The 22,859-nt window shown below is 41.0% G+C and overlaps 1 protein-coding gene across 4 annotated transcripts in view; it reads left to right on the forward strand.

The window, feature by feature from the left end:
• The window catches only part of aasdhppt (aminoadipate-semialdehyde dehydrogenase-phosphopantetheinyl transferase), a 52,140-nt gene that overhangs the window by 13,498 nt on the left and 15,783 nt on the right, over nucleotides 1-22,859 (forward strand). For all 4 annotated transcript variants that reach the window (XR_013498882.1, XR_013498883.1, XM_078222035.1 and 1 more), the window contains exons 3-4: nucleotides 15,852-15,973; nucleotides 20,146-20,307. Coding sequence is in view for 2 of the 4 variants with exons in the window: in XM_078222035.1 (XP_078078161.1) it covers nucleotides 15,852-15,973; nucleotides 20,146-20,307 (284 nt within the window). In the remaining 2 variants the exon portion in view is untranslated. The remainder of the gene's footprint in view (nucleotides 1-15,851; nucleotides 15,974-20,145; nucleotides 20,308-22,859) is intronic.

A 22,859-nucleotide genomic window follows, 5' to 3' on the forward strand; every position in this document is an offset into this window, starting at 1 on the left:
TACCAACTGATACAAATTTATTGAACAGAGATTTCCAAATTCAAAGAAAAGAAATCCTCAAAGGACACGTATTATTTGTGCAGTCTGCATATTTAAAAAAAACTGTTAACATGCTTCAGAAAAGATCTTTTTAAATTTAACACGTAAAACCAAAAGTGACTGTCAATTTATAAACAAAATGATTCATTTCTGCGTCCTTCTGCAGTTGACACAAAGAACCCCCCAAGAAAGGCCACCACACACAGGTGGTGCTATTCTCACCTGCTGCATTTGCTTTTCTGTGAGTTCTCTGCAGTAAAGCTCACTTGTTAAATGCATTTTCAAAAGCCGTTTGCCTGAAATAAAAAGTTTGAGAATTCAAACTCCAGCTTTTAAATTTTGTTTTGGAAAGAAACAAGAAGATTCCCAGGTCCTCGTGAGGAACCATAGCCTTCTCCTTTCCAACCCCTGCTCATGTCTCGATTCATGCAGCAAAATTCTACAAACTACATGATGACAGCATGCAACTGTGAATGAAAGTTGTTGCTTAATTGTAAAATTTTTTAAATGATCCCGAAGCTTTTGAAACAGGCTGAGGCCTATAAATTAAAGACAATCTGGTGAATGCATTCGATGAAATTTTATGTATTATGTCATGTTCAGATTTTTAAATATTTTGTTTAAATGATTATTGAGGGTATTGGAAATTTCAGACAATAAGAAAAACTGGCAAACCACAAATCTTCAGAGCAAATTTGCTCCACAGTGCCACCTGCTGACCATGCATTTTAATTTCACACAGTCATGGAATTTTGAATTGAAAAATGACAACAGGCTGAGATATTAAAGGGGTTAATATCTGAGGCAGACCCTGGGGGTCTCTCAAAAATTGCAGACTTAAAGCTGGCTTTGCAACACAGTATAAAGCAAGCATGCCTATTCTTGGTTCGAAAAATGCGGTTAACAACATTTACTTCTGCTTTAAGGTGATTCTGAAGAAACAACGTTTGTATTAAACAGAATCTTGCAGACATACTAGCTAAGCCCACTTTGCTAATGAATCATCGTAAACAATGTCAGCAGTTTACTGAATGTGGTAGTACAGCTTGCAGGGTGCAGCTCACAGTGCCTTTTTCCATTTTAAGCTAATTTGACATTCAGCTTGCCACTTTGGGCCTCGCTTGCCTTCTACATGGCTCCTGTGGTGCTTGTGCGATGGTTGCTGGGAAAAGAAGCTAACTGCTGCACGATTACCGTATAAGGCAACTGCGGGGCCCCTTGTGATCATTACTCATTTTGGGGTTAACCAATATCATAAAATTAAGACTTTTTGGGGTCTGTTTAGCTTAAGAAACGGGAACTGAAGCCATCTGAAACTATGAAGTAATGAGGCGTGGTTAATGGTTGTTTTGAAAGAAATATGATTGGAAGCTAATTGTACCTAGCGGTTGCTAGGGGCCTCATTGGCCAGCTGAAAGCAGCGCTAATCGATCCGAATTATGCATTCATGTAAAATGTCAAATATTATAAAAATGGGACTTGTCCCCGCCTCTGCGCACTCTTGCTGGGCGACTAGTCGAGCAAGGGTCTGCCATCTTGCATATGTAAGAGAATAAAACTTCTTTTGTTTCAAAACAGTTGGTGCCTGGCCCTTGCCTCAAGAATGTAATAAGTCTCCTAAAAACGAACCTAACAAGGTGTCCTGGCCAGTTGCAAACACAACGGATTGCAGCTATTTTCTTTCAGTAAAAATATTTTTTACTTAAGTTTATCCTTGCATATCGCAAGTGAACATCATTGGCTTTGTTTTATGTCTATGCACCCTTCTTTTGCCTGGGCCATGCACAGCTTCCTTTTGCATTTGGTTGGCAGGTATTCCATTTCTTCTTTACATTAGTAATATTCTGATCTAATAGGCTTAACCCGATTTAAGTCCTATGCATCTTAAAATCCAGACGCAGTGTTGGATTCTTAATTCCTTTAGTTTGCTTGACCGATTTGAACCTAGTAATATGGTCACTTTTGCCCATTTATCTTGTCATGGGCTTTGATGTCAGCCTTTTAATTGATCACAACTTTACCCTTCAAGCAACCAGAACAAGTCACAGAGTTCTCTTAAACAGCTGTTTTGATGCAAGCTATATAGTGAGGTCCCTGGAAAGTCACAGGTCAGTAACAATAACTTGCCAGAGTCCAGAATTCAGGAATACACAAGTAGTTATAATTTCAAATTCGATTACAAGTAACTATCATATACCAATCAAGGTATAGGAGTTATCTCTATCGACTCAGTTATTGATTAATGATACATCATTTATAGAATACAGATATTAAAATCAATCACAATCATGTTTGCTTAATTATAATATGCAATTAGCATGAAGACTTAATCGTGTCAACTGACCTAATTCATCATTGTTACAAGTTGTCATCAAAGTCCCAGTTTGTGTCTGCGTCTGTGGATATCACTCCCTTCTTCCAGTTCCAGATGTCTGATTCAATGAATTCTCTCAGAGTAAAGGCCTTGATGCTTATCTGTGAAGACTTTTATAAAGAGCTCTGTTTTTTTTTAACTCATAGCAGCTTATGTGATTTTTGAATTCGTGTGATTATCAACCTTTTCATATTCTCCCACATGGAGGTCTGTTATTGCATCAGGATCATGACTAAAGTTAGGTATCTGATTATTTCTTGTAACTGGTACCTGTAATGTCTGCAAGTCTTTCAAGTGTCCTGCCCTCAGTGGATAACCAGGAAATTAAAATCTCCAGAGATTACTTGATCTGTAGGTTAAAAATACACCGAATAGCTGCCCGCCCATAGCACTATTAGAACCATAGAAAATTACAGCTCAGAAACAGGCCTTTTGGCCCTTCTTGTCTGTGCCGAACCATTTTATGTCTAGTCCCACTGACCTGCACTTGGACCATATCCCTCCACACCCCTCTCATCCATGAACCCGTCCAAGTTTTTCTTAAATGTTAAAATATTCAAAAAGAAGAGTAGACAGCTCTGGAGTCTTGTCCAAAATATCTTCATTAGCCAACAATACCAACATCAGATTAACATAATTGGTCATTTATCTCATTGCTATTTGTAGGATCTTATGCACAGTGGCGGTAACTGTCCAATGTATTTCATTTTTTGTGAGCCACTTTGCAACGTTTCTGAGGCATTTGTTAAAGCATCATTAAAATGTAAAATCTTTGTTACTATATTGATTGAGGAAATGTGAAAGGAGGCAGGTGACATGTTTCAAATGAGCCTCCTGGAGCTGGGGTGTTTACATTGAGGCATGGTGCTGCGTTCGTGAAGTACTAGCTTTCAGTTCCTGATCAGTATGCTGCTTCACAGAGAGGAGGAAGGATTGATGTGGCACGCTGCTGCTTTTTCTTGAAGATCAGTTTTCTGGCTGGCACAACACCAGGGAAAGCCGAGGAACAGGTCCAGTGTCCTGTTAAATAGTGGGCTGTTACGGGAGCAGAGCTTCTTTTGGTGGAGAGTAACAAGGTGGCTGCACAAATGTCTTGATGGTTGTTCCTACGAGGGAAGCTCAGGGCCATGTTTGTCCATTATCACAGTTTTAGATGTCAGCCTGAACTCGATGGTACCACTCTTGTCTCAGGATGGGTAGGTAAAGGCTCAAGCCACACTCAGACAAACCTGGGTTGGCACGCTGCAGTGCTGAGGATGCACTCCACTGACAGAAATGCTGTCTTTCGGATGAGACATCAAACCTCGGTCCAAAGGAAGTGCATGGAAATTTTCCCTATGTCCTGGCCGACCTTTATCCCTCAGCCAAAGTTGTTGAAAAGTTTAATTGGTGATTTATCTCATTGCTGTTTGTGAGAGCTTGGTGTGCTTCTGACACTACAGCAGTGACCACACCTCAAAAACTAATTCATTAGTTGAGATACCCAGAGGTTTGACAGATGCCACATAAATACAAGTTTGTTGATTCTGTCTATAGTTTGTCTGGGGTTGGGGGTAGATAACCAAAAAGGAAGCAAGGAAGAATAAAATATCTTGAAAATAAACTTGTACTTTTTTTAAAATGTCCAATTCAAAATTAAATACTTGAATTTTATAGTCAAATTCCAGAGGTTTAAAATCACAAAGTTTGCTTGAGACTGCATTCCCTCAGTAATTGAGGTTTATGACATGTTTTTTCATAATGTATTACCAGTATTGAAGAATCCACAAGATGGCGCTTCTGAGCTGTAATATGTACAGCATAACTCTCAAATATACATTTCAGTACTCTACAAGTATCACCTGCAAGCTCCTTTAACATTATTACAGACCTAAATATTACTGTACCTTTTGTAGTAAAATATACAAAGTTAAAAGGACATGAATGCAAGCCAACTGAGAAGGTCCTTAGAGTCTTAATAGATTTGACAGTTAACCAATGCAGAGCAGCAATCAACAAAGCCAATAGCCTGTTAAATGATGCAGCCAAAACAATAGAGGACAGATCAGCGGCAGTCACAAACAAACTCGCATAGTGGTCGTACCAGACAAGAACAAGATTTCCTGCAAGCTGCTAGGATGTTCTGAGCGAGTCACATCTCCCATAGATCTTCACACTACCGAAGAGAGTCAGTGGATGGCTCCTCGGAGTCAAGGGCTACTCCCTAAGGAGCATCCTAAGAGTGCTCACTGAGCATTGGGATGTTGAAGATGCAGTCCAGGTGCCTAGATAGATCTGGGGATGCGCCTGGATAGGCCCGGGGACGGCCTTCAGTATGTCAGCAAGGTGTGCTGAACACAGAACAACTGTGGTGTGCTGCATTTGCACAACATAGCCCAGCAGAGAGGACTACAGCTGCTAAAATGGCGATGACCACTCTGCATCTTTGGAGGAGGGAGGAAGGGGCTTGACCTGCCAAAGGGCATCTGCAGCCATTCATCCTGTTGCCAGCGATGCCAGGAATTCATTCTTCAGCTAATCTGAGATAGTACAACCATCTGACAGACCAACTCGGCACCCTACAGCTCTAAGCACAAAGCAGTCCCATAAAACAATCTATCCCTGTCACTGAAACCCATTGATTTTCTTTTACTCTTGCCGTACCATTTTCCCCAAGGCTGTAGGTCACTTGACAAGAGGCAAGCAGCAATAGGGAGGATGGGATAATGAAGCTCTAAAAGAAAGGTTCATAAGCGTTGAACTGAGAAGTAGAGCGAGAGGCAGGCTGCTCATTCCCCAGCTCCGACAGTTCAGATGCTTGGGGATGATGTCCTGTGGCCTTTGGAATTTGTGAGAGCCCCACACAAAGATGTGTAATCTGTGGATAAAGGAGAATCTGTGGATGTACTGTACTTAGATTTCCAGAATACATTTGATAGAGTGCCACATCAAAGGTTATTGCAGAAAATAAAAGCTTATATTATAAAGGGTATTTACAAGAAGCAAAGAGGATGCATAAATGTGTCTTTTCTGGTTGGCAATATGTAACGAGTGGTGTGCCACAGGAATCAGTGCTGGGACATCAACTGTTTATAATTTATATAAATGACTTGGATGTAGGGATTGAAAGGGATGGTTGCCAATTTTGCTGATGACACAAAGATAAGTAGAAAAGTAAGTTGCGAAGAGGAGATAAAGAGACTGCAAAAAGATATAAAATCAGAGGTTCCCAAACTTTTTTCACTGGGCCGCACTTTCGGAATAAAAATTATCACAACGTGGACTCAGATCGTCCTCAGCATCACTTGATGCCCTTGCTCTCACTTTGGAAAAATATCTATCCATGTTTAAATGTTTCTTTGATTGTCCTTGAATCTTCCCGCCACACTTGCCATCCTCTCTCGCCGCACCAGTGTGGCGCGCCGCACCCTTTGGGAACCACTGGAAGTAAATGGGCAAAGACCTGGCAAATGTAGTATAATGTGGGAAATGCAAAATTCTCCATTTTTGGCAAGAAGAATAACAAATAAACTTATTTAAATGGTGAGAGATTGCAGAGCTCTAAGGTACTGTGTATAGTATTGGTCAACTTATTCAAGGAAGGATGTAAATGCGTTGGATGCAGTTCAGAGTGGTTGTACCAGACTTTACCTGGAATGAGTGGGTTATCTTGGGAGGAAAAGTTGGACAGGCTAGGCTTGTATCCGCTGGGGTTTAGAATACTAAGAGACGATTTGATTGAAATATATAATATCCTGAGGGGTCCTGACAGGTTGGATGGGGAAAAGATGTTTCCTCATGTGGGAGAATCCAGAACTAGGGGTCACTGTTTAAAAATAAAGGGGGGCGGACATCTAAAATGGAGATGAAACAAAATCTTTTCACTCTGAGGGTTGTGAGCCTTTGGAATTCTCTTCCTGAACTGACGATGGGAGCAGAGTCTTTGAATATTTTTAAAGCAGAGGTGGATAGATTCTTGGTAAGCAAGTGGATGATAGGTTATCGGAGGGAGAGAGGATGCAGATTTGAGGTTCCTATTAGATCACGATCTTATTAAATAGTGGAGCAGGCTCGAGGGGCTGAATGGCCTACTCCTGCTCCTTGTTCATGCATTTGTATGTGTATCTGTGCAGGGGACAATCTTGGTCATCAGGACTGAACCCAGCGTATCAGTTCTGACTGAACAGAGTCCCTATTTCCATGTTCACTTTCTGCAGCTCTGCTCTCATGAGCCACCCACACCTCCCTGCTAGCCTAATGCTGCAGAACCTTTGCTGCCTTCAGGAATGTGCTGAACTGCCAACTCCAGGCTTTCCTCCATCCTACCGAAGCACCATGTTCAGTCCATTGCTGAGGGCCGGCATGAACTCAGTTGCTTAATGGCTATGGTGCTTCATGTAGGTTGACACACTTTCCATGGAGGTGGCTGTCGGTGCAAATGCCTGAGACATTCTGGCACCCATGCTGGAAATGGACTCCTCCAATCTATCTTCAAGCATGCACAGAGTCTCTGGGAGAGGCTGGCAGAACTTCACACATTTTCTGATACTGCTCCAGAATATTTTTCTTCATCAATAAACCCCGAAGCTCAGCTTCTGTGTCCAACTCAGCAGAGCTTTTTAGTGTCATAGAACATAGAACAGTACAGCACAGAACAGGCCCTTCGGCCCACGATGTTGTGCCGAGCTTTATCTGAAACCAAGATCAAGCTATCCCACTCCCTATCATCCTGGTGTGCTCCATGTGCCTATCCAATAACCGCTTAAATGTTTCTAAAGTGTCTGACTCCACTATCACTGCAGGCAGTCCATTCCACACCCCAACCACTCTCTGCGTAAAGAACCTACCTCTGATATCCGTCCTGTATCTCCCACCACGAACCCTATAGTTATGCCCCCTTGTAATAGCTCCATCCACCCGAGGAAATAGTCTTTGAGTGTCCAGTGCCTTCTGACTGGGACTGTCCACTGCTGTCCATCTTCAGCATCTGCTCACTTGTGATGTATGCCTCATCACATAGCAACCCAACTACCTGTCTTCATCGAGGTGTGTATATCTAAGTTGGTGGAGAGGTCACATGAATCATGTGATCAAATTAAGTCACCTCTGAGGAACCTTCACTATCCTCCTGCAACACTTCACCAATTTAGCAAGTTTAGTCAAACATGGGCAAGGAAACCTCCTGCTAATTAACACCTAACCTACTCCCTCAGCGGATGAATCAATATTTCTCCATGTTAAATAGTGATAAACATAGAGAGTAGCAAGGGGACAGAATTAGTCTGGGCAGGGGTCCTCTGCACGTCACCAAGAGTGGCTCAGTACTGATGGAACTGGCCAAGTTCTGAACACTGGGCCTGTGGCATGTGAGAGATCCACCGCAAGGGTGAAACTGACTTCACATTGTCCTCACCAATCTACCTGTCACATGCGTTTGTCTATGACAGTGTTGGTGGGAGCAAAATCCTGTCTCCGAACTGAGGACACCCTCCATCCTGTTTTGTAACATTACCAGTGAACTAAATGGGAGCTCACAGGAGCCTCTCTTACAATCTACCTGACATTGTCTATTCACCTCATCAAAGATCAACTGCTCTCTGGTGCCAGCATCAAACACTGCCTACATGGAAAACTCTTTGACCTCCGTCATCTCCATGCCAAAAGTAAACTGACCGCCACAGACATACATGATCTACATGAAATTTATCATCGCCTCCATTGTGCCAGCTTAGCCTTTGGCCAACCAAGGAAAAGAGCACCGAGACCAGAATGACAAACCCGAGACTATAGTCATGATTTACCAGGCAGCAGTGATTCCTGCACTCCAAGTGCTTCGGCAATTTGGACACCAACAACAGGCACTTCAATGGTGGTAAGATGTACAACATCCTTCAAAATCTGATTGAAAGAAAGGTAATCAAGTAGCAACATCCTGTTCAAGGCAACCTGCCCAGCATCAAGGTACTACTCACTCAAAACCGGGGGGGTATGGGCAATTAATCTTGGAAATCAAGAGGTTGCTATTGGAAATGTGCCACCACCATTTGCTTCGTGGAAATGTTCTCTTGCTGTCTGGCTCACCATTCAAATTCATTGGGAAGAGTTAATTTCCCATACTTCCCCTGGAAATAAACTTGCTACAAAACGGTAAGTATTAATTCCAATTCTAAGTACTTTTAATGTGGTAATGGTTAATTGCTGCCAATCAACTTTTCAGGCAACAAAGATTGTTATCAATGTAGTCTCATTTTCCAGGTTTCAGTTGTTGAAGATTTAAATATATATATATAGTCTTTTAAAATTCTACTTTTTTCTCTTTCTCAATCCAAATCTTATTTATTTTGCCATACATGATTTGATATTGAGTTCATCATTCCAACTTGCTCAGACTGTGCTGTTCGCTTCACAGTCCTTCAATCCCCTTGTTTAAGGAGATACACAGCTGTTTGCCCTGTTACTGAGATCGGAAATACCTTGTAGAGAGTGCCTCCATCTCAGACTTTCAGCAACTTAGCAGTGCAAGTTATCATGGACGTTAAGCTGGCAAGAGCAAACCCAACTGGCGCCATTCGTTGACCGATTACAGGAATCTTTTGACCAACATTTATCCAAAAGATCAACTCGGTGTAATTTATAAGAGGTCAAAGTCACTTGAAATGTTGCTCATTTTTGTTGATGTTTTAGGTAAATATTACATCCAATGAGTCCTAGACATCTTCTCTTTAAAATATCTTATAATGACTATTTGAAAGACCATATGTTCTTGTAATACGTTAAACGCAGAATATTTATTACATGTTTTAAAGCGGCTTTATAAAAAGGCAAACGCTGAAATTTTCATCCAATGCTTCTCTAAATAACTGGTAATAAATTGAGCCTTTAGCAAACCACCTCCACAGAGAAAAGCTGCTGCAAGTTCTTCTGCAAGCAGTGGGAACAGTGGACTCAAATGCATGCTTGTAAACCCTGATAAAGTGATGATCATATATTATACTTTTCACATCTCCTGCAGCTGTAAACACATTGGTGCTCTGTCCAAATAATGATCTTGTTCGTGAACTGTACCTTGCCCAGTTTATCAGTTGACTTCTGTGACGTATTGCTGTTTTTTCACCTTTGTAATGAATCGTAAACAAGCTCTTGCTTTACTGAATTGGAAGGTGCTCTGTATCCAGGAGTGTGATTTTCAGTCCCATCCTGACATAAGAACATAAGAAATAGGAGCAGGAGTAGGCCATCTAGCCTCTCGAGCCCGCCCCGCCATTCAACAAGATCATGGCTGATCTGACGTGGATCAGTACCACTTACCCGCCTGATCCCCATAACCCTTAATTCCCTTACCGATCAGGAATCCATCCATCCGCGCTTTAAACATATTCAGCGAGGTAGCCTCCACCACCTCAGTGGGCAGAGAATTCCAGAGATTCACCACCCTCTGGGAGAAGAAGTTCCTCCTCAACTCTGTCTTAAACCGACCCCCCTTTATTTTGAGGCTGTGTCCTCTAGTTTTAACTTCCTTACTAAGTGGAAAGAATCTCTCCGCCTCCACCCTATCCAGCCCCCGCATTATCTTATAAGTCTCCATAAGATCCCCCCTCATCCTTCTAAACTCCAACGAGTACAAACCCAATCTCCTCAGCCTCTCCTCATAATCCAAACGCCTCATCTCCGGTATCAACCTGGTGAACCTTCTCTGCACTCCCTCCAATGCCAATATATCCTTCCTCATATAAGGGGACCAATACTGCACACAGTATTCCAGCTGCGGCCTCACCAATGCCTTGTACAGGTGCATCAAGACATCCCTGCTTTTATATTCTATCCCCCTCGCGATATAGGCCAACATCCCATTTGCCTTCTTGATCACCTGTTGTACCTGCAGACTGGGCTTTTGCGTCTCATGCACAAGGACCCCCAGGTCCCTTTGCACGCTAGCATGTTTTAATTTGTTTCCATTGAGATAGTAATCCCATTTGTTATTATTTCCTCCAAAGTGTATAACCTCGCATTTATCAACGTTATACTCCATTTGCCATATCCTCGCCCACTCACTCAGCCTGTCCAAATCTCCCTGCAGATCTTCTCCGTCCTCCACACGATTCACTTTTCCACTTATCTCTGTGTCGTCTGCAAACTTCGTTACCCTACACTCCGTCCCCTCCTCCAGATCATCTATATAAATGGTAAATAGTTGCGGCCCGAGTACTGATCCCTGCGGCACGCCACTAGTTACCTTCCTCCAACCGGAAAAACACCCATTTATTCCGACTCTTTGCTTCCTGTCGGATAGCCAGTCCCCAATCCACTTTAACACACTACCCCCAACTCCGTGTGCCCTAATCTTCTTCAGCAGCCTTTTATGGGGCACCTTATCAAACGCCTTTTGGAAATCCAAAAACACCGCATCCACCGGTTCTCCTCCATCAACCGCCCTAGTCACATCTTCATAAAAATCCAACATGTTCGTCAAGCACGACTTTCCCCTCATGAATCCATGCTGCGTCTGATTGATCGAACCATTTCTATCCAGATGCCCTGCTATCTCCTCTTTAATAATGGATTCCAGCATTTTCCCTACTACAGACGTTAAGCTGACCGGCCTATAGTTACCCGCCTTTTGTCTCCTTCCTTTTTTAAACAGCGGCGTATCATTAGCCGTTTTCCAATCAACCGGCACTACCCCAGAATGCAACGAGTTTTGATAAATAATCACTAACGCATCCACTATTACCTCTGACATTTCTTTCAATACCCTGGGATGCATTCCATCCGGACCCGGGGACTTGTCCACCTTCAGTCCCATTAGTCTACCCAGCACTGCCTCTCTGGTAACATTAATTGTATTAAGTATTTCTCCTGCTGCCAACCCTCTATCGTTAATATTTGGCAAACTATTTGTGTCCTCCACCGTGAAGACCGACACAAAAAACTTATTTAAAGACTCAGCCATATCCTCATTTCCCACTATTAACTCCCCCCCTCGTCCTCCAAGGGTCCAACATTCACTCTAGCCACTCTATTCCTTTTTATATATTTATAAAAACTTTTACTATCATTTTTTATATTAATTGCTAGCCTAGCTTCATAGTCTATCCTTCCTTTCTTTATCGCTTTCTTAGTCTCTCTTTGTTGTTTCTTAAATTTTTCCCAATCACTTGTTTCTCCACTATTTTTGGCCACTCTGTACGCAGCTGTTTTTATTTTAATACTCTCCTTTATTTCCTTCGTTATCCACGGCTGGTTCTCCCTTTTCTTACAATCCTTGTTTTTTGCTGGAATATATTTTTGCTGAGAACTGAAAAGGATCTCCTTAAAAATCCTCCACTGTTCCTCAGCTATCCTACCTGCCAGCCTGCTCTCCCAGTCTACCTTAGCCAATTCATCCCTCATCCTATCATATTTCCCTCTGTTCAAACAGAGGACACTGGTTTGGGACCAAACTTTCTCCTCTTCCATCTGAATCAGAAATTCGACCATATTGTGGTCACTAGACCCAAGAGGGTCCTTCACAATAAGATCCTTAATTCTACCTACCTCGTTACACAATACCAGATCCAAAATAGCTCGTTCCCTCGTCGGTTCCGTAACATGCTGTTCAAGGAAACTATCCCGACAGCATTCTAAGAACTCTTCCTCCATTCCACCCTTACCGACTTGAGTCTGCCAGTCAATGTGCATGTTGAAGTCCCCCATGATTATTGCCGTTCCGTTTTTACACGCATCCCTTATCTGCTTGTTTATAGCCCTCCCTACCTCAACATTATTATTTGGGGGCCTATATACCACACCTACTAGTGTCTTTCTCCCTCTACTATTCCTCATCTCTACCCATAATGATTCCACGTTTTGTTCCTCAGAGCCTATGTCATCCCTCAGTACTACCCTGATATTATCTCTTATTAATAGCGCGACCCCACCACCTTTTCCTTCCTGTCTATTCTTCCGAAACGCCTGATACCCCTGGATATTCATCTCCCAGTCCTGGTCACCTTTCAGCCACGTTTCTGTAATGGCCACTAGATCGTACCCACTTGTGCTGATTTGCACCATGAACTCATTTACCTTGTTCCGAATGCTTCGTGCATTCAGGCAAAGTGTCCTTATTCCAGCTTTTATCTGGACCCGCTTTGATGAGTCGCGAACACCCTCTCCCTCTACTCCCTTATCTAAATTACCGCCTTCATTCACTTGCACCCTCTCCTCTACCATTAATTTTGTAATTCCCCTTACCCCTGCATCCTCCCCCCCATCAATTAGTTCCTTGATCCTAGTCAACTCTTCTAGCTCCCCTCTCCCCAACCTATCTAGTTTAAATTCTCCCCAGTAGCCTTAGCCAACCTACCGGCCAGGATATTGGACAATTCTACATTCTCTGCCTTTAGTATATTTATTGTAATATTTGATTTTCCTTCTACCAAGTTTCAAAAGAAAACAAATCATTTTAAAACATACAGCAAAAACTGGAAAATGCTGGGAAATCTCAGGTCTGACAGCCTCTGTGGAGAGAGAGTAGAGCCAATGTTTCGAGTCTAGATGACCCTTCATCAGAGCTCTGACGACGGGTCATCTAGACTTGAAACGTTGGCTCTATTCTCTCACCACAGATGCTGTCAGACCTGCTGAGATTTTCCAGCATTTTTCTGTTTTTGTTTCAGATTCCAGCATCTGCAGTATTTTGCGTTTATCAGATACATATTTTTTTCCGCGAACGCAATGTGAGCATTTAATTCAACTTTCAGGGTGATGCCTTGCCTCATCAGCTAAATGCAAATCCATTTTGTATGGTTGACAAACTTTACTTGTAGACATGCTGTAATCACCACCTTAATATTCCATGGAAGATTAATATAAAAATCAAAGATTTTTACTATCAATTTCAAATGTGGCTTGTGTAATTTCTTAGCTGTTCTCTGGAAACATTATTTACTTCACTTACTTTTGTCTCACGTAGCCCTTCTGATGCCGAGTATGATTGCGATCCTTTATTGTCCACAAGTTTTGAAGAAAAGATTAAACCCAATTAACTGAGTAATATTTCAGTCTGTTGATCATAACTAGTCCATTTTATGACTTCCTGTTCAGGACTATTAGACGACAGACATTTCAAAGCTAAGAGTTCTGGAAATACAAGGCCATCGAGAACACATTCACGTCACAAAAACCCAGCTCAGTTACACCTTGCCAATTTGTTTGTGTGAGTTTGTACTAAAACAAAAGAACCTGTTAGGTTTTACATTTTAAAACAACAGAGCATCTTTCTCCCAGCTACAATTCCTCTGAATGATTTGTGTCAGCTAAGTGACTGCATTTAGAAACGACATCTTTCCCACTTTACTGTTATTTTGTCAGCAAACTTAGATACACTATACTTGGTCCCCTCATTTATAATAATTCTTCACTTAATATTCTCTTGTGCAACTTTAAATGAAACAATGTTAAGCGAATCAGATTTTCCCATTACAGCCAGTGTAAAAGCTAGATTCTGTGGGACCTTTTCCATCAGAAAAAAAATTACAACTTTACACCCTCTAATTTTAAATACTTTGCTAAATTTCTATATTTGTAAATGAAATAACTTCTAAAATAAAATAAATTCAAAAATAAAGAAGAAATATGTTGACTCTTTCTACTTCTGTCTGGCTCATCACCACTCTCACTCATCAACTCTATTGATCAATGCCACTCCCACTCCCTGGTACCCCTATCTTGCCAACTCTTCCACTGCTGGCTCACCGTTAATCATGCTCGTGAACTCTCTGAGACATTTGATAGCAATCAGAGAGTCAGTGAGAGGGAAAGTTAGTGGCAGTGATCGGGAAGGTCAGCAAGAGGACATGTCAGTGAAGGGGTGAGACATCCTCTCTCTTACCCTTCTAAACCAAGTGCTTTAGCAATGTTGTAAGAGCTGCATTCTCACTTCTTGTCTCCAACTGCTCTGGCTTCCAGTTAAAACTAAAGAACAAAGTGTGGCCTGATGGATAGTCATAAAGGCATCAGCAAAGTGAAGATACCAGTAAAGTCTGATGGTTAAAAGAGCTAACTTTGTATTAGGCTAAGGACTGTGGGAGCAACAAGGAACAGGATGTGCACCCATGGAACAAGCACAGAAATTGATTGGACAGTGGCTGTTGCTATGCCTTGAACAGACAGTGATTGAACATGCCCTGTGTGTCATGCTCTTGAGAGAATTACGACCTCTGAGAGAGGCACGACTCTTCAGCATTCGTGACCAAAAAGACAGTGATTGAGTAGTGCCAGTCCTGAGCGTACATGACTGGAAGCATGATCAGTGCCAGCAATATCTGTATAAAAAGGAGAGATTCGGGGACATCAGTAGCAGTAACCCGGGATCAACCACTGCAGAAGAAGCAGCAAGACCCAGAGTCTGGGACTCGGGGACATTGGAACAAAGCCCATCAGGAGGGAATCTGATCATGTTTCCTCACCACGGGTCGTATCTCAGACGAAGTTGTGAGTTTGGATATTTTGTGAAGCTTTTGATACCTTCTGAATACCTTGTGTATAACAAAGTAGGTCAGAGATTAGGTATTTTGTGTATAACAAAGTAAATCAGAAGTTAGTTACTTGGTGTAGAACAAAGTAAGTCGGTGGTTAAATACTTGTGGGTAACAAAGCAAAGACAGAGGTTGAATACTTTGTGTATAACGAAGTTTTATGCCTGATGTACTAAAGTATGTGTAGTAGAGTTTGACACTTTTGTGGTAACTTGGTAGGGCACAATAAAGGAAATTTATTATACAATAATTCGAGAGTTTGAGTTTCTTGATGGGGTAAGTTGACCCGAGTTAAAGGGCAACTAAAGGAAATATCTCCCTCTGAGAAGTGGACCTCCTGTTGCGAAGCAACATGCTTATGCTTTTTATTTATTTTTCCCATCGTAACTCTCTCTAAGCACAATAGAAACCCAGTTGGAACTTAACCAACCCCCACACATACCCAGCATGAATCTAACTACAGGTTTCACCCTTCCAGGCACATAAACATTAAAAAAAACACATTTAATACTATATTTTATTTCTAATGTTTACCAATATAAATCCCTTAAAACTACCTTTGTTTGTCTAACAATGAGCAGGGTCCTATAGAGCCCAACTACAGCTCTCACATTGGTTATGATGGGAAAATCAAATTTGCTTAATGTTGTTTCATTTACCAAGTTGCACTTTGCAGGAACACAACCACAACATTAAACGGTGATTTAGGATATTTCAGAAATGGTGCTCCCTGGAGAAACGATGTGCCAATTATGAAATCTAATTGTTTGGATATGTATATACATTGAACAATATCACCCCTTTAGTATTTATCTATATCTATTATCCAAATATCTATTTAGTCAAACCATTTGAAATTCACTAATGCTGTGATTTTCTTTTGTTTTCAATACATTTTGAACAGTGAAATAACTGGGTGGTTCTCTTCTCAATTTCTTTGACAGGCAGCAGCTCTGTCCCAGAGTTTTTCCGAATTATGAATAGACAATTCACAGACCACGAATGGAATATAATCAAAATGGCAGGTGACGAATGGGCACAATTGAACATGTTTTACAGACACTGGGTATGTTACATTTAAAAGAGAATTGTTTTGTTTTAACTAGTTACACATGTAGATACTGTTTTACAGTTTATGGCTTTTAGATTAAAACTTACAGAATTGCTTCAGTGCAGAAAGAAGCCATTTGGCCTGTTATGTCTGCATCGGCTGTCCGAATGAGCAGTTCACCTTGTGCCACTCTCCACCTTCTCTCACTAACCCTGCGCATTCTTCCTTTTCACATCATAATCCAATTCCTTCACAAATGTCTCAATCGAACCTACCTCCACTACACACACACACACACATCCTAACCACATGTCAGGTGAAAAAAATTATTTTCATGTTTCCATTACTACTTTTGCCAATTAATTGCAATCTGTTTCCCCTCATTCTCCATCCTTTCATCAATGGAAACAGTTTTTTCCTGATCTGCTATCCAGGCCCCTCAAGTTTGAATACTTCTATCAAATCTCCTCTCGGTCTTCTCTTCTCCAAGAAAAACAATCCCAATTTCTCTGATCTATGTAACTGAAGTTCCTCATCGCTGGAACCATTCTTGTGAATCTTTCTTGCACTTTATCTAATGCCTTCACTCCTTTCCTAAGTGAGGTGCTATCACTCCAATTGAGGCCAAATCAGTGTTTCATACAAGTTTAACATAGCCTCCTTGCTCTTATACTTTGTGTCTCTGTTAAAGTCCAAGATACCTTATACTTTTCTATGTGCTCTCTCAACCAGTCCTGCAACCATCAATGACTAATGCACATGTACAGCCAGGTCCCTCTGCTCCTGCACCCTTTTTAAAATTGTGCTCTTAATATTGTCTCTCTGTGTTCTTCTAATCAAAATTAATCACTGCATTGAATTTCATCTGCACTTGTCTGGTCATTCCATCAGCCTGTCGATGCCCTTCTACACCATTCTCACAATGCTAATTTTCATATCATCCTCAAAGTAGATAATCAGTCATAATCTGTTTGAATGGATGGAGCAGGCTCAATTGGCCAAATGGCCTACTTCTGCTCCTATTTCTTATGTTACTTTGTTTAGAACACAGAATGAGGACATTTAACCCATCATTTCTAAGTTGGATCATGCCTACAGATTTCCAAAATTAATCCCATTGTCCCATTCTCTTCTGTTGGTCTTTCTTTGCTTTAAATATTTAGCAAATCTAAGAAAAACCCAATAGCTTCCCCTCAACCACTCCCTGTTCCAGTAAATCTTTACCTGTCCTTAACTCTCTGCCCACTCACATTGTCTGTACCTGTAAAGACTTGATTGCCTGTTAAAACTTGTATTCCAACTATTATCTTGCAATTGAGTCTGTGTCTATATATGCCCTGTTTGTGAACCTAACTCTCCACTCACCTGATGAAAGAGCAGAGCTACGAAAGCTCGTGATACTGAATTAACCTCTTGGACTTTAACCTGGTGTTGTGAGACTTCCTTGTAAAGCAGTTTCACCCATTTTTCCCTCTATCTGGCTAATTAAAATTAATAGCACATTGTAAGGGGCATGATTAGCAAGTTTGCAGATGACACCAAGATTGGTGGCATAGTGGACAGTGAAGAAAGTTATCTCCAATTGCAACGGGATCTTGATCAATTGGGCCATTGGGCTGACGAATGGCAGATGGAGTTTAGTTTAGACAAATGCGAGGTGATGCATTTTGGTAGATTGAACCAGGGCAGGACTTACTCAGTTAATGGTAGGGCGTTGGGGAGAGTTATAGAATAAAGAGATCTAGGGGTACATGTTCATAGCTCCTTGAAAGTGGAGTCACAGGTGGACAGAGTGGTGAAGAAGGCATTCGGCATGCTTGGTTTCATCGGTCAGAACATTGAATACAGGAGTTAGGACGTCTTGTTGAAGTTGTACAAAACATTGGTAAGGCCACATTTGGAATAGTGTGTGCAATACTGGTCACCCTATTATAGAAAGGACATTATTAAACTAGAAAGAGTGCAGAAAATATTTACTAGGATGCTACCGGGACTTGATGGATTGAGTTATGAGAGGCTGAATAGACTGTGACTTTTTTCTTTGGAGCGTAGGAGACTGAGGGGTGACCTTATAGAGGTCTATAAAATAATGAGGGGCATAGACAAGGTAGATAGTCAATATCTTTTCCCAAAGGTCGGGGAGTCTAAAACTAGAGGGCATAGGTTTAAGGTGAGAGGGGAGAGATACAAAAGTGTCCAAAGGGGCAATTTTTTCACACACAGGGTGGTGAGTGTCTGGAACAAGCTGCCAGAGGTAGTAGTAGAGGCGGGCACAATTTTATCTTTTAAAAAGCATTTAGACAGTTACATGGGTAAGATGAGTATCGAGGGATATGGGCCAAATGCGGGCAATTGGGATTAGCTCAGGGTTTTTTTTTAAAAAGGGCAGCATGGGCAAGTTGGGCCGAAGGGCCTGTTTCCATGCTGTAAACGTCTATGATTCTATGACTCTAAGTGACTCCCCACTCGGAAGAAGAATTTTTCCCTGTGTGCCCCATCAAAATCCTCAAAACTAATAAAGAATTCCAGTGGGAGTTGCCTCAGTATCTCATGTTTCTCTTCATAGTTCACTTTCCTAGGGTACCATCCTGGTGAGTTTACCCAGTATACTGTTTCTGGCTTTGATGTCTTCTCTATAATGAGACACCCATACTGATTGCCCTAATCTGGCCACCATTCTACAAACTTATCATTAACTTATTATGCTTGTATTCTATGTCCACTTTTGTGGCTGGACTTCTAACCAGCCCAGTTAAAATTACGTAATAGGATTCTGATTTATGTTGATTAATGAGTCAGCTCCCAACTTGAAATGGCAGTCGGCTGTTTTTTTGGCGGGAGTGGTGTGGTATGTCAAAATTGACTATTTTGACTGCCCACTTTTTCCATTGGATGAGTTGTGATCAAATCAGAGCTATATTTATTCCAACACTGTTTAAAAAAAACTTTATATCAAGCTACAATGTTAAACTACTCATAAAAAGTGACTAGTCTATTAACATGACAAATGCTAACTGTTATAAAATTACTTCAATTTTAATTTCTTGGAATGTGTTAGCCTGCTAGTTCTGTTTGGTTGGGACCATGATTTTCCTCATCTAACCTGACACTTCTCTTTTGGATTCTAGATTACTAATGACCGTACAGCAGGCTCTGCAATCCCAGCTGTCAGATCTATTGAGCTGTGATCAGTACAGTAACAATATGAAAAATCTTCTAATCATATTCCAGAAATTCTGCCCACCATGCTGTTAGTGTTCCATGACACTTCTGCTGTCCCACCCTAAATTAGAGCTAATTAAATTCCCCCATTATAATTACTTTACAATTCTTGTACCCCTCTGTAATTTCCTTGTGAATTTGTCATAGAATCATAGGAACTCTATATCTATAGAACCTCTATATCTTTTCTGCTATGTAGTGGCCTGTACAGTATTTGCAGCAATGTAATGCTGCGTTCGTTGTTTCTTAGTTCTAATCAAATAGATTCTATCCTTGACCCCTCTAGACATTTTCTCCAGCACTATAATGTTCTCTGTAATACCACTACCCCATCTCCTTTCTTTCCCATCTTTCCTATACACATTGTATCCAAGATTATTTAGTACCCAGTCCTGCCTTTCTTTGAACCAGGTCTCCGTTATCACCATAACATCATATTCTCAAGTGATTGTCTGTGCCTGCAACTCACTAATCCTATTTACCACACTCTGCGCATTCACACATATGCACATTAAACCTAATTTAAACCATATTGCATTCCCTTTTACTCTGACCTTTCCTATTATCTTACTGTTTCCTACTGTAATGTTATTTGTTCTTCCTTGTTCTCTGGTGAACTTTGTTTTATCTGATTATCTCCTGACACAGTTGCTTAAACCCAGTTAGAGGGTGCTAAAGGTTCATATGGAGCATAAACCCCAGCATGGATCATTTAGACTAAATGACCTGTATTTGTGCAGAAACTACATAATTCGACTGTACTGTTATGTTGTGGATAATTTTCTAGGTGTTACTTAAATATTGATATTAAAATAATTAATCACTTTGTTTATGTACCATATATCATACTAAATAATTTCATGCGACTATAAGATTCATTTTACTGTCAAAGTTTATTTATATATAATTAATTTTCAATTTAGAAAATACCCAATATTTTCAAGTTTCAATTCTTTGCTTTCCAGGCGTTGAAAGAAAGCTTTTTAAAGGCAATAGGAGTTGGAGTAGGATTTAGTCTACAGAGAATCGAGTTCCATGCATCACCATTACATATGCGAGTAGGGCAGATCTCCAAGGAAACAATCATGTTTTTGGATGGAGACAAAGAAGAAGAATGGACATTCGAGGTAAGGTTACATAATACAGATTAAACAAAGTAATGTGACTTTTACTAATGATCAACTTGTTGAAGATCCTTGTTAATTCTGACTATTTTCTTGAGAGAGTGAGGGATGGAAGCTTTTGAGAATTTACACCCACTTTGTGTGCTCCGTCCTGAGATCAATGATCTGTAAATGGCATCTAGAATGACCTTTTATCATTCCTGATTGCCTATAAAAGTACGGTTAACTTCAGCTACAAATTTAACCCTAACTCATCCAAAGTTCTGCAACTTGTTTCCTATTCTGCATGAAGCCCCACACTCCACACATCTCCTTACTCATTTACATTGACTCCCTGGCATCCAACTCTACAAATTTAAAGTTACCATTGTCCTTAAATCCCTCCTTAATCTCAATCAAATTCCGCCCTATGTGCGGAATTTTCCCATAATTTGTCAGTGTGTCAGGCCTGACTCAAAACTGGCACGTATCTCTCCAGATGCACAACCGAGTTTTCAGATCAGATCCAGAACCACTCTGACAAAACCAAATCTGGGGGCGTGGTTTACGCCATCAGCCTGGCAGGGCGGGGCCTGATAGAGATCGAGGCACCATCTTTAAAGGATGCAAAAGATCAGCACTAAAGTTAAACTTGCCCCCTGCCCCCACCACGGAGATATCAGGAGCTCTTGTGTCATGTCAGCGAGGTTTGAATCTTTAGAGGGGGAATCATGTGGTGGGGTGTTCGGTAATTATGTTAAAATGTATGTAAAAACATTAAAATTATGTTCTCGCCCTTTGTGGACATGACGTCACCGGTGAGGGGCTTAGGAAATGCGATCTTGCCAGCTAATCCGGGCTGAAAATCACCCCTTATATCTGTAACCTCCAGCCTTGAAACCTCCCTCTCCAAAACACTCTCTTCCTCCAAGTCCTGGGTCTCTGGCCTCCCCTCCTTTCGCCTCACCATTAATGGCAGTACTTTCAGCTGTCTACAAATTCCTTCCTTAAACCTCCATCTCACTACCACCTCTCCTCCTTCAAAGTCATCTCATCAGATCAAATTTAAAATGAACCCTCCTGCTATCTGTTTAGTTGGTTTCTGTGAAAAGGTTTGGGATGGTTTTCAACATTTGATATACTATTAAATACAAGTTATTAAATTGCAACATATTTAAATCAAATGTCATGAAAAATTCCTTTGCTTACTTAGTACACAAAAGTGGAACTTTTAGACACTTAATAAATCTGACGTATCACTAATGTGCTATCCAGTGATGCACTATAGAAATATTGTTATGATCTCAGTAGAGACCCGTTTGTGCACAGCAAGCTCCTACAACAGCAATGACCAGATAATCTATTTCAGTGACATCCACGAGAAGGATAAATATTGGTCTGTGAAGCGAATTCCCTTCTTTTCTTTGAGAAGTGTCAAGTATATGCTACATCTGCCTGAGTACATTAAGATCTCATCCAAAAAAGAGTGCTGACAGCGCAGCAACCCTGCCGCACTGCATTGATCGCATGCTTGCAGTGGGACTTGAACACAAAACGTTCTGAGTCAGAAGTTAGACTGCTCCACTGAGCCACAGCTGACACAGTCATATTGGAAGTTAGTTAAATGTAATGGAGAGAAAGAAAATGTGCACAGAGCTATCATCTTGTGTTAATATCAGGAGACCAGCTGTTCTGCAGGAAAAACACTGCCGTGCAGAAAATATAATTTACATTCGCTAGTAATAAACTGTGACAATTTAGATATATTTAGTCTTCCTGTGTTGACATTTCCCATTTCCTACCTATTTTAGTTAGCAATTACTGGCACCCTTACAGCATCATATGGCCACAAATGCTGTGTGTCGTTCATAACGTTTGTCAGAAAACTCGACTTGTAACTAAATAAATCTTACATTTCTCTTTCCATATAAATCAAAGTTTTCAGGATGAAGACATTTATCTTTATCGATTAAGTTTGATTGCACATTCCAATGTGAAATGGTTATATTAATTACAGGAAATATGAAAAGTCTTTTTTGGATTTAGTTTTCATAATGTAAGAGATTTTTAGAGAAATTTAGAATATTCACTGCAAATCCCGTATTTGTTTATTCTTGAAAGTGATTATCCTTGAGCTTGAGTGTTTTCAAAGTCATGTCTATATCAGTTCAAGGTGTAATAAAGGAAAATACTACAGAAGCTGGAAAAACTCAGCAGGTCAGAAGAAGACTCATAGTTGACTCAAAACATTGGTTTTGAGTCCTGATCCCCCCATGCCGACACTATAGTTGAGGAAGCCCACCAACGCCTCTACTTTCTCAGAAGACTAAGGAAATTTGGCATGTCAGCTACAACTCTCACCAACCTTTACAGGTGCACCATAGAAAGCATTGTTTCTGGTTGTATCACAGCTTGGTAGGTTCCTGCTCTGCCCAAGACCACAAGAAACTACAAAAGGTTGTAAATGTAGCCCAATACATCACGCAAGCCAGCCTCCCATCCATTGACTCTGTCTACACTTCCTGCTGCCTTGGCAAAGCAGGGACCCCACGCACCCCAGACATTCTCTTTTTCAC

This window comes from Mustelus asterias, chromosome 10 (genome assembly GCF_964213995.1).
Source record: "Mustelus asterias chromosome 10, sMusAst1.hap1.1, whole genome shotgun sequence".
Lineage (NCBI taxonomy): Eukaryota > Metazoa > Chordata > Chondrichthyes > Carcharhiniformes > Triakidae > Mustelus > Mustelus asterias.